This window comes from Hipposideros armiger, unplaced genomic scaffold (assembly GCF_001890085.2).
Source record: "Hipposideros armiger isolate ML-2016 unplaced genomic scaffold, ASM189008v1 scaffold_2, whole genome shotgun sequence".
Lineage (NCBI taxonomy): Eukaryota > Metazoa > Chordata > Mammalia > Chiroptera > Hipposideridae > Hipposideros > Hipposideros armiger.
The window spans coordinates 6,210,041-6,222,528 of record NW_017731352.1 but is presented as its reverse complement, the minus strand read 5'-3'; the positions used below and the strand labels follow the sequence as shown (position 1 = coordinate 6,222,528).

At 44.7% G+C, this 12,488-nt stretch overlaps 1 protein-coding gene across 1 annotated transcript in view; it reads right to left on the bottom strand.

Moving 5' to 3' along the window:
• Positions 1-12,297, bottom strand: part of SLC1A4 (solute carrier family 1 member 4) — a 27,668-nt gene extending 15,371 nt beyond the window's left edge. Inside the window, exons 1-2 of the mRNA XM_019635473.1 lie at positions 11,488-12,297; positions 935-977 (exon numbers count right to left, since the gene is read on the bottom strand). Of these exons, the coding sequence (XP_019491018.1) occupies positions 935-977; positions 11,488-12,014 (570 nt within the window). The 5' untranslated portion in view covers positions 12,015-12,297. The remainder of the gene's footprint in view (positions 1-934; positions 978-11,487) is intronic.
• Positions 12,298-12,488: the final 191 nt, after the last annotated feature.

Sequence of the window (12,488 nt, the reverse complement as noted above, 5' to 3'; positions counted from 1 at the left end):
CTTCCCCCGATTCCCCAGCACTGTTCCCCTCCCCCAATTCCCCAATAAAATCTTTAAAAAAAAAAAAAAAGAGCAGGTCACAAAACAACATGTGTAGTATGTGCAATATGCAAACAGTATATGTAGTATAATTATTTTTTAAATGTATAGGTATGCGTAGAAAAGAACAGATCTGAAGCCTGTACACCAAAATATCTATGGGTAGCTGTAGGTAGTGGTTAGGGGTGATTTTTATTTTCTTCCACTATTTTGCACTTTACTTTTTTTGCAAATGAGCATGTATTTAACCTTTATAATCAGAAAAAAACCCCATAAAAGTGTACTTTTTTTTGTTGGGTTGTTTCATGCGGGAGTCGAGTCAGCAACCTTGCTGTTAAGAGCGCATTGAGCCATCCGGGCGGCAGCTCAGCTCCAGGTGCCAGAGTTCAGTCCCAGCTGCAGGTGGGCATAGCCCACCATCGAACAGGCTCGCACCAGCTGAGCCATCCTGCCACCTGTTGGTAGCTCAGCGGCAGCTCAGCTTGGGCACAGCTCACTGGCCCATATGGGAATTGAACCAGCGACGCTGTTGCTCAGAGCTCATGCTCTTAAGCAAACTCTTAACCAACTGAGCCACTCGGCTGGCCCAGCTTAAAAGTGTACTTTTTAAAATTCTAAAATATTTAAGAGCGCCCCAAAATGTGATTTGATGGTATTTCTCAGGTGATGTGAAAAGATGTTGGAACTAGTAAGATATTTTAGAAAAATGTTGGCATTTTTTGTTTTGTTTGTTTTTATTCCGGAAGCCTAGCTATAAAACTTTAGACCAGTGTTACCAAGTTTTGCTAACAACACTATCCCTTCCTATTCCATCTTACCTAATTCTGTAGCAGTAATTTACATATCCCCCACCCCATCAAAGTTTTGTTATTTTTAGCAAAGCATTAAGACTTACCGTTCGAAAAGCTGCAACCACAAGATTTGAGGGAAACAGGTTTCTGTTGGAAAAGAAAGCATTTCATCAGTATTCTTAAAATTCAGCATTTAAAGTGTGCATTTGAGGATGCCCATTTCCGACAGCCTAACATACAGTGTTCCCTCTCTCCTCCTCCTGCAATTATTGCAGTCTTCTGCTTCATCCAAACATCCAACCATGCCGGCTGCTGGGCCACAATAGATACTTGAGTGCATTGATTTTTATCTCCTTTCCCACATGGTATTCCTTGATATTTAAGCTTAACTGTGTCTAACCATACCAGAATAACTGCATCAATTTTCTTTCTCTAAGAAGTTAAGCCCTACTGGAGTGCTTTTCAATGGGGAGTGGTGCTGCCACTAGTAAAATCCATAGTGTTTTTGTTGTCTCAATAATCGGGGAGCATTCCTGGAATTGAGAAAGTATGTGTAGGAAAAAGTGCCAGATCTCAGCCATTTGTTCTGCTAAGTGCAATGAAGTCCTGTACAATAAATGGCCTCAAGGACCTCATGCTTTCCAATATCCTGTATGACATACCTGTAGGTAAAAACCTTATTATAATTACCTGGGCCTAAACTAACTCCAAAACAAGCTAGTTTTTGCATAATTTGAACATATACTGAATTTCCTAGGAATAAAACTATCATGTAAAACATGGGATGATTATTCTTTTGTTTTGTTCAGAATATTTTCAACAATTGTTCATCTTTCTGGAAAAATCACATCACCAATGACAAATTGTAGAGTTTGGGTCCTTAACTGCACACACCAGTATCAAGTATCAGTTTGTATTTACAGCTGTGTCATTAATGCTGAATCTAAATTCAGAAGCAAGCACCTAACCACTTTGTTTTAGAGTATTAACATATTGAAACACATTATTTTTATTATAAATTTCTCTTCTTTTTGTCTTTTATATTACAGTTAAGTCATATTGATATTTTGAAATTATGTGTGTAGGTAATTTCTATTTATGGATTTCATTTCAGGATAAAGGATATTATAAAATATTTGTTACAAAAAGCAGGGCAATAGAACTGATCAAGTTAAGCTATATTTTCAAACTGAAGTCTATTCATGCAAACAGTTTTTACTGAGGGTCTCCTTTGGGTCAGGCTCTGTGCAGGATGCTGGGAAAACCCCACTGGCAGTCCATTCGTTCTACCCACTCCTAAAAGAATAAGTCTAGAAGAGTAAAAGACTCTGGATCATCCTTCCCAATTTGTGCCAAACATATGCACTAATTCTTACTTCTTTGGTTGAGTTGTTCACCTAGCACTAGAATCTCTAGGCAACTATTTATAGTGTGTTCGGTTTCAGTGATAGGCCAGTCTAACTGCAGCCCAGCTTGGCAGAAAAGTCTAAGATGGCCCCCTTGGAAGCCACGCCTTTGTGTCATAACCTCCCCTTGAATGTGGGTGGGGCCTATGACTTCCTTCTAGCCAACAGAAGAGAGCAAAGGCGATGGGATGTCACTTTCGTGATTTGGTTACATAAAATTGTGGCTTCCCTCTTGCTAGAAGACTCTCTTTACTACCTTCTGGGATTGTTTGATGAAACAAGCTGCCATGTTGGAAAAGCCCATATGGCAAGTAACTGAGGGCGGCCTCTGGTCAATAGCTAACTAGAAACTGAGGCTCTCAGTCTAAACTTCAAGGACCTGAATTCTACCAACAACCATGTGACCTCACAAGTGACTCCTTCCTCAGTCAAGCCTTAGGATGAGACCGTAGCTGTGCTCTTATAAGGGATTCTGAACTAGAAGACTCAGCTAAGCCGTGCCAGGGTTCCTGACCCCACAGATACTGTGAGATAACTAATATGTGTGATTTTAAGCTGCTAAATTGTTGGTAATTTGTTAAGCATCAATAGGCAACTAATACACCAGGCAACAGGGTTACTTAATGAGATGCAAAAACGAGTTCATTACACGCAGGGTGCTTCCACAAAACAACTAGCATGTAGAGACAGCAACATGGCATTTTCCAAACCTACTTGTCTATGAAACCAGAATTGCTTTTAACATATTTAGAGGATACCAGCAAGTACTCGCCTGTACTTTAGCAGACAAAATGTGATCGCCAGTTGAATTAACCGTTACAAAATGGTAATCAGAAATTGGAGTCCTATCACAAGCATATGAACTTAACAAAAAAAGGTAGAAACAGACTAACAATGTGTATTGGCTATTCTTCAGTGTATAGATCAGGGGTCAGCAAACTACGGCTCTTTGGGTACGTACATGTGGCTCTGAAATAAAATTGAAAATGAAAATAAAACTATCATAGTTTAATTGATAACATTTTTAAAGGGTATTATTCACATAATGGTGATTTCATTTGTTTTATGGCTCTCGAATAATTTTTAAATTGTTGTGAGGAACAGGATTGGCTCTTCCATCTCAAGAGTTTGCCGACCCCTGGTATAGATGAATAGCAACTTACATTTGCCTATTATTCCATTACAAAGTACCTCTCTTACATATTTCAAACTTGTGGGGTAGGTTTGGTATTTCACTTCCATTTGCTACATTAGAAGCAGAAATAGGTCCTGAGCCAAGGTTTCCCTGTTCTGTAACCACCAAATGTCAACTCTCAATAGTTCCCAGACTGAGCTGGCCACTGGGTTCTCTCCTTAAAAGGGCAGGAAAGTTAAGGGATGAGCTGGGTTAGAAGGCCTCCATTTTTCCCACAGGGAACAATTTCCCCTGCAAGTACCTTGCATCTCTCAGGAATTAGCAGCTTCCTCAACTGGTGCAAACACAGCCTTTCCCACAGCCTTGAAACACACTCTTCCAAAGGGCACACACTATTTGTTTAAACCCTTCCATCTGGCCTGCCTGAGCAATAACCCAATACTGTCTCACCCAGAATGGACCTTGACTCTAACCCAATATACACTGACATACCAACCTGTTTTCAGCTAGTCTACAGTTTCTAGTCTACAAAATCCAATGGGAACGAAGAGGTATAGACAATACTAGAGGGAAAACAACAACTCTTGCAAGAAAAAAATCAACTTTCTAAGAACACAACGTGTTCTGGCAGTTTCTTATAAAGTTAAACATACACTTACCATATGACTCAGCAATTCAATTTTTTGATATTTACCCAAGAGAAATGAAAATGTATGTCTATATGTACAACAGCCTTATTCATAATAGCCCAAAACTCAAATGTCCATCAACGGATGAACAGATTATGATAAATCCACACAATGGGATCCTACTGGGTAATAAAAAGGAAATCAACTATTGATACAGGCAACACAGATAATCTCAACAACATCATGCTGAGCAAAAGAAGCCAGACAAAGACAAGTACATGCTGAATGATTCCATTGATATGAAACTCCAGTAAAAGCAAATCTATAGTGATAGAAAGTTTCACTTTCTATCCAAAACTGCCTGGAGGCAGGGGTGGTGAGTGGGGATTGCTGAGAAGGGTCATGGGTGACAGAAACGTTCAATGTCTGGACTGTGGTGATGGTTAAATGAGTTACCTCTTTGTTACAACTCATTGAACTGTACACCTAAAATGAGTGCACCTTATTGTACGTAAATCATCTCTCAAAATTGCTTTAAAAGTTTTAAAGATACAGTGCTAAATGCCAAGGAGGTTTTACAACCACAAAAGCACATACGTGTATATTCACTTGAGATGACTGAACTTTCTTTAGGTTACATAGCTTCGCTCTCAGATATTAATCCCTGGGAAGGGACTGCCTGGGGGGCAGTGAGCTAAGGCTCATGCATCCACAAAGTCATACTCCTTTCTCTTGGTCCCTGTGGTTGCCACAGACCAGGAGCCAGACCAGTCCCCTTCCGCCTGCACCAAGGGGCAAGAAGCTGAGGCTGTGAAAGTAAAGCAAAACACTGGACAGACTGTGCCTTTGGCATTGGAACTAAAAAGTCATCACCATTCCCAAAGTCACCAAGTTTTTCTCCTTTTATCTTCTAGGAGTTTCATAGTTTTGCATTTTACATTTAGGTTTGCGATCCATTTTGAGTTAATTTTTATGAAGGATGCAAAGTCTGTGTCTAGAGTCTTTTTTTTATTTCCACATGGACATCCAGGTGTTTCAGTATCATTTGTTGAAAAGATATCTTTCTGCCATTATATTGCCTTTCCTCCTTTGTCAAAGATCCATTAATAATTATATTTAGCGGGGGGGGGGGGTTCTAATTCCTGCTCTTTATTCCGTTCCATTGATCTATTTGTCTATTATTTTGCCAATACCTCACTTTTTTTATTATCATAGCTTTATCGTCAGTCTTATAGTCAGGTATTGTCAGTCCTTCAACTTTGTTCTTTTCCCTGCACCCTTCTCAGCCCTCTCCTTTGGCTTTTAAACATATATGCTGCTGTGAACTCCGGATTTTTCTTACTCCTGAGCTCTCCTGTATTCAAGGATCAGCTGCTCCTCATGCAAACTGCTCCCCAGAGCTCTGTCTTCAGGCATTTTCCCCAACTGCTCACATTCTCAAATATTTCCTTTTTCTGTTATTTGATCCTGAGAAATTTACTTGAAGTACATAATACCAGGTATACATTAGACCAAAGTTTAATTTGGTCTAATTAAACTAATGAAAAATTAGTAAGCCATGAAATAAAATGTATTGCTCTAACCAGCATTTTACAAAAGATGAAATACTTCGGACAGAATAAAAAATATCAGCATGTATGAGTACCACATTTATAATGTTTTATGGAACTGGTGTTTTGGGTTGTGTACATAGGGTAGGGATGCATATGTGTGGATGCCATAATTTAAAATATATTTCTCATAGTGGGTCAAAGTCAAAAACATTTGCAAAAATTCCAAGACCATACTATTAAATCCAGAGACCCAAGTCAGACCATATTGGGAAAGAACAAATGGACATGGCTTTCGAGTGCTATAGGAATCTCTGGATACATTACTTAAAACAAATGGAAAAACTGGTATGAGTCGATGCTGACCTGGCAACTGTAGAACTAGTGTTAGTGGTACTGTATAGATTCATGCAGCTTACACGATGAAAAACTTCAGAATGTTCCTTCTTTCTACATCTGGTGCTATTTATTCTTCTGATCCTATTGTCAAGGGTGGTGTATGCATATTTCCCTGTTCTATATGAGAAGAATGTAAAACAATTTACTTTTACTTAGGTATATTTTTTGTTCCAGAAGTATTTCCTTTTATTTAAGTTCAAAAATTCTTTACTGAATTTATGAAAATTTCAAAGACTCCAGAACAGGATATGGCTCACAGTATGTCCACCTGATATTTATTATCCCTGGTGTTTATTGTTACAGGGTCAGTTAACAGAGATGTGCTCCTTGTGATCTTGCTGTTCCCTACAAGGCTGGGAGCAGAGGAAGGGCTGGGGGTGGTGGGCTCACACTGTGGTGACAGCGGGGGGCGGGGGAGTCAACTACCCTCTTTTTAAGGCCCACATCCAGTTTCAGATTCCAGCTGGAAAGATGCCAGTCCCCTGGAGTTGGGGACTTTTCAGGAAATAAAGCTAAGAACAGAACTCATTCTCTGTATCAAGTAGCCCCGAGCTGTCCATGAGAGGCTGGGACACACTAGAATATTATTAGCAAGACACTCAAATATTAACTCATTTATTCCTCATAACAAGTCTAGGCAGTAGATACTATTATTGGTCTCATTTTACAGATAAGGAAGCTGAGGCAGAGAGAGGCTAAATGACTTGTCCATGCAGCTAGCAAGTGGGAGGGCTGGACTCAAACCCGGATAGGTGGCTTCAGTGTCTTAATCACTGCCCATCGGGCCTCTTTGGGTGTATGTTCTTTTTAGTTTCTGAACTATTTAGGTATTCTCTGGGTAAAACAAGGAATAGTGTTGCGTTAACACCTTCTGTATTTTATTTTTTTTTAATTACAAGCTGCCATTTTTTCCCTTTAGTGACTAGTTAGGCTGAGAAACCTCCATTAATTTGCATCCTTGTTAGATTTGCTAAGAGTCTTCACCTTGCCTATAGAAAATAAAGACATAGGCATAGGTCAAACCACCTGCCATGGCCACCATGTAATAGAAATTATTCACTATTCGCTCTTTTGATTATGATCTAGGGGCTCATATTAGACCCCAGCCTCCAATAGGTTTCTTTGCACCTATTAAAGAAATGTGTTCTTTGCAGCTTGACGGGCATCACATTCACACTAATCCTTGGGAAGCAAAGTTAAGTCCCTCACGCCTCCCTCGCTGAAGGGAAAGGCTCATAGCACTGTCCACTGTTGAGAAAATGAGCACAAGGAAAAACAATAAAGCCTAGAAAATCAGGCAATAGGCAAAATCTCAGTTGTGCTTACCAGGCACAGGGCAGCATCAGCTATACTTCTGTAAAAGACAGCGCCCCAAGGCCATTCTTCTGGCTGCCAGTGCAGACAGAGCCCTGGCCCAGCAGCTGTCCCTGCCAGCTCCCTTTGCAGATACACCTCTGGTTTTCCATTCGAAAACTATAAGTTTTAGCATCCAGATGAATGTTTAGAAGCCAGTTGCCTCAATCCTTTCCATTCACAGCTGAAGAAAACAGAAGTCAACTCTGGCGACCACAGACATGTAATGCAGGGGAAAAAGAAATAGGAATTTCAGGGAGGACATGTGAGGATTTCTGCCCCATTTCAGAAGGAAGGCTCTACTGTGTTTAGTTTTGACTACTCTCCTTTTTCCAAATGTCTCGTAGTATTGATTCCATTAGTCCAAAACAGTCAGTCACTGTTCACTTTTTCTCCATGTTCCACGTGGTCCCCAATATACCTAGAGACTACATTAGCTACAAGTCATCTTGAGTTCCCCTAAACATTCATTTTCTTCCCATTTACTCTCATTTGTTTAAGAATATGAAAAGAACTAACTGGCCACCCCATTAGTTCACAAGAACCGGAAAAACCCAATCACTCTGTTGTAATACTGCTCCATTTATAACAAGAACAAGCATATATTGGGCCAGTTCTGTTCTAGGAGCTTTACAGATGTAACTCATTAACCCTCAAAACAACCCTGCAAGGTAGATACTATCATGAGCCCCATTATAAAGATGAGAAAGCCAAGGCACAGAAAGTAATGGACATGCCCTAGGACCCACAACCAGTAAGCATTATTAGGGACCACGAACTTCCACAATGACTGGGGTCCTGATAACCTGTTTCTGTCTCTTTGGTGCCAAAATTATTTCGTTTTGGATGAAAAGGCACAGCTCAATGACTTGGGTCACTCCCAGTTCTGAGCATCTGGTACTGTTCCGGGTCCCCAGGCATAAAGCTCCAGGCTGCGCAGGAGGAGACTATCTGTGACTCTGCCACCTGCCAGTTGTTACCCACCATCACATCTCAGCTCTCAAAGGTGCTGCTCCTAGTGCCAGCATCTCATGCCCACTCCCTAGCCTACTTTGTTATTTCTAATCCATTGGTGGCAGGGACTCAACCACTCAGCAATGGCATTCTGAATTTTTTAAAAGGCCTAATGAATAGCTATTGGCTTCATTTCTTTCCGACTTGTGGTCCCATCTTGAAAAAACAAATTGGAAATCATGGCAGAGAGACCCTGTGGGAGTTCTAGGGCACTTCACCAACAGGAAAGGTCATGGGCCTTAGCAGAGCCTTGGTGGCAGCTGCACTACACTAAGTCATCAGAGCCTTTTTCCACTCCTTCCAGGTGTTTATGTTCTGGGCAATTACCAAGGGAGGGCATGCTGGATAATTAAGGTGTTTACTGGCAGAGTCTCATTTCATTCACATGCCCACAGGCAGAAAGGACTGTGCCCTGCCTTTGTCAAAGAACATGCCCAGAGTCACATAAAATTGACATCGGTGAGGCTTCTTTGAAGGAAGCAATTAAAAATGTTTTACCCAGAGACTCCCCAAACCCAGGAAGTATTTCCATGTGGCTCAAGACCAACGTGAAAGCCAAGTCTGAACAGCTGCACAAACACTTTCCTTCACCCAAGGGGCTCATTTCCTCTGTTCAGAGGAAGTGGGCATCTGCCCTAACCCAATCATACCCTTGCCTGGTTTCCTCCTTTGGCCCAGAGCAAACATTTCTAAGACAGACCAGCAGCATGGTGTCCTTACTATGGCATGTTGACTTAGGGGATGGGAGAGTGGTAGAAAGAGAGCCCTGAACTGTGGGGCACAAGACCCATAGCTCTTCCAATCCCTTTTTTGATAAACCATTCTGTGACCTTGAGCAAATCACTTGACGTCTCGATGGCTCAATTTCCTCAGTCGTAAAATAGGATCATACCACCTACAGCACCTTTATCCATAAGATGGGGGATTAAATGAGGTTAGCCCCTGGAAGCATGATTAAACACTACCTATTCCCAACAAGCCACAACAAAGGTTCTCTTAGTCTTTCCCTGTATCTGCATCTGAGAAGTCTGCATCTACACTGACTGCTAGGCCATGATGCTGGGTCACCATTCACTTCAGAAGCAGGAGCGGAAGGGGCTTGGATCTAAAACTAGAAAGCCATGATCAGGATATAAGAAATCCCTTCTGGGGCTGGTGGTAATAAGGTAACCCCTCACTTCACCCCATCCTGTTTTTTGGCCACTGCCCCTCTCTTAGAGATAAGAGAATGCTACTGAGCCTCCCTACGGGGGTACAATGAGCACATCAGAGCTGGGCAGCCACGCTCCCTCCCTGGGCCACTGATCTCTGCAAAAAAGAATCCTTTGACCCCATAACTGCCTTCCCTCCTGGGACAGCTGACAGATATACTGAAGGTAATAAGCCAAAGTCACTCTCAACCTTAGTAGGCTGTCTTCAGCACCCACCTAAAAGTGAGTCCCAAAACTTTAATGATCTGTAAAGATTCCAAATATCAAGCTGCCAGACACTAAACAAAGGCTGTGACTTCATCAAAGTCCTAATAGGCCACCTCCACCTGCCTTTTTGGTAAGAACTTTTGGTAAGAACTTCCTGGTCTGCCTCATCAGAGATTTTTTTTTTATTTTTCAATGCAATGCCTTGAACTTTTTGTTGTTTTAGTTTCAAATGAACACTCTTCTCTTAAGTGGTAGTCGTCACATTTTCCAGAGGGAGAAATGGAAAGAGCAGGAAGTCAAGTCACTTTGCCCAGGATTTGCTGTTTTTTCACAGCCTCAGCAATGAGGAGTTTTGCCTCAGTGACTCAAGACAAAACACACCTCTCCAAAACTCAGAATCCAGAATTATCCGAAACCTGGACGGGGAGCCAGCTGAGCTCCTCACTCAGCTGCACTTGGCCAGGTCAGTAAAGGCCTCCAGGCTGCAGTTTTCCCATCTGTGAACTCGGGGCTCATGGAGAAACTAAAAGAGGCTGGTTTGGGTAATCCACAGAAACTACTCTACATCTCAAGGGATGAAAAGCAACTTCTCAGAGTCACAGAAAGCAGGCAAAGATGCTTTTCTCTCCCTTTCCTTTAGAATTCACACCTTCCCACAAATAAAGCCCCTCGAAACTCAAAATACTCTACAGTGGTCCTGACTATGGTGTGGACAGCAACCTGTCCCAAGCCTCTAGGAGAGTCTTGTCTGGGGAATGGGCCCCACAAAACTAACCCCAGCCTCGTTATCCTTGGGTGCACTGACAACTCTTCAAACAATTGCTAGCTTCCTCCCAGCCAAAGGGCTGAAACAGAGAAGGCCATAGATTACAGGCCAGGATGGCTCAACAGGCAAAATTTAACCAATGCTCCCTGAAGCTTTCGGGCACCATGGGGAGAATATGGGGTGAAGATATCTGGGAGTGGTTAGAGCGTTGCCGGAGAGTCTAAAGAGTAAAGTACAGGGCCGATCGTGTGGAGTGTTGGTTAAGAGTTGGCTTGGAACACTAGTTCTGAGCAGCAGGGCCCTGGTTAGGATCCCACGTGAGGGCCAGTGACACTGCACCCAATGATGGTGAACAACAGCTTGACCTGGAGCTGGGCTGCCCTGAGTGTCCGGCAACTACGTGGGCTTCAATGGGGCTGGCCAGCAACTGGCTTGCGCTTTCGTGAGCTTCAGAGAGCCACAGCAGCAGTCCAATGGCCACAGGGCGACTGCCTCACCGGGAAGAGCACAATGATAATACCAACATGGGCCAGTGAAGCCACATCCTCCACAACTAGACTGAAGAACAAAAGGACACCAACTTGTCTGTTCCCCTTCCCCAATTCCCCAATAAAATCTTAAAAAAAAATAAAAAGAGTGAAGTACAGGTAAGACTGCTGCCTCTGCCCTAATGTACACACACACACCTAGCGGTAAGACTGGCTCTTGCTAAAGGATGTTGCCCTGCTCCTTGATATTGACCGATGCGACCCCGCTGCTGTTTGAAAAGGTGTGGTCAGCATGCAGATTCCAGACGTTACTCTGATATTTTTAAAATGTTAAAGGCCACCAGAAGCCAATTAAGAGTTAACTCAGGAGTACAGGAAGGTGTGTGTGTGTGTGTGTGTGTGTGTGTGTGTGTGTGTGTGTGTGTGTGTGTGAATGAACTGGAGCATACCGGAGGACTGGCGTCTCCACTGCACACCCAGAGAGGTGGGGGATCATTACCTGGTCAGGTCAAGGAAAGAATCCACTGTCTCTTTGGGGACCGGAGGAGGGCCCGATTCCTCCAGCCCCAGGTCGCTGGACTGAAGGGTCTGAGCGCCAGACCCAGGCTTGATGATGAACGCCAGAGCAACAGCGAGAGCCGAGGCGCCTAGCGTGGTAAGGCCAAAGTAGGCGATAGCGATGCCGCCCAGGCGCCCGAGAGAACTGGCGTCGAGGGAGGCGGCGCCCGACACCAGACTGCAGACCACCAGCGGCAGGATGATCATGCGCAGCATGCGGAGCAGCATCTCGCCGGGGAAGGCCAAATAGGTGATCTGCGTGCGGTTAAGCTGGAGCCCGCGAAGCGCCGCGCCCAGGCCGGCGCCCGCCACCACCCCAGACACCGTCAGCAGCACCAGCGCGTGGCGCCGCAGAAAGCCTGCGCACCGCCGCGCGCGTCCAGCTGCGGTCACGGGCGCGCCAGGTCCCGCCGCAGGCCCGGCCTGGGCGCTGTCTAGGTAGCCGTTGGTCTCGCCGCTCTTTTCCATGGCGCTACCTGCGGCTCTGAACAGAAGGAGGCGGAGGACTTGGGCTCTCAATGAATGGCTCAGGCGTAGCTGGCGAGGTCCCCCAGCTGTGCCCCGCGGGTTCTGGGAGCCGGCCCACGGGAAACTCCCGGCCTAGGTGCGGAGAAGGCCAGGAGAGGCGCTGGAGAACGGCTGGAGCCCCGGGCTAAGTGGATCGCGCCGCGCCCAGCGGCCGCGGGCTGGAGATGATGAAACGCGGGAGCCGCTAGGGAGGACGCTGGGGAAGAAGGGACCGGCCTGGGCCCGCCCCCTTCACGCCAGCCGCCCCGCCCTCCGCAGCTCTGGCCAATCAGCACCCGGGAGCTGCTGCCGCCGCGCGCCCCACGCTCCCACGCCAAGCCGCCCACGCGGGGGGGGGGCAGGCCCCAGGCCCCCGGCGCTGCCTGAGGCCTTGGAGCGCAGGTGGAGCCGGCCAATCCCCGCGCCGGCAGCCGC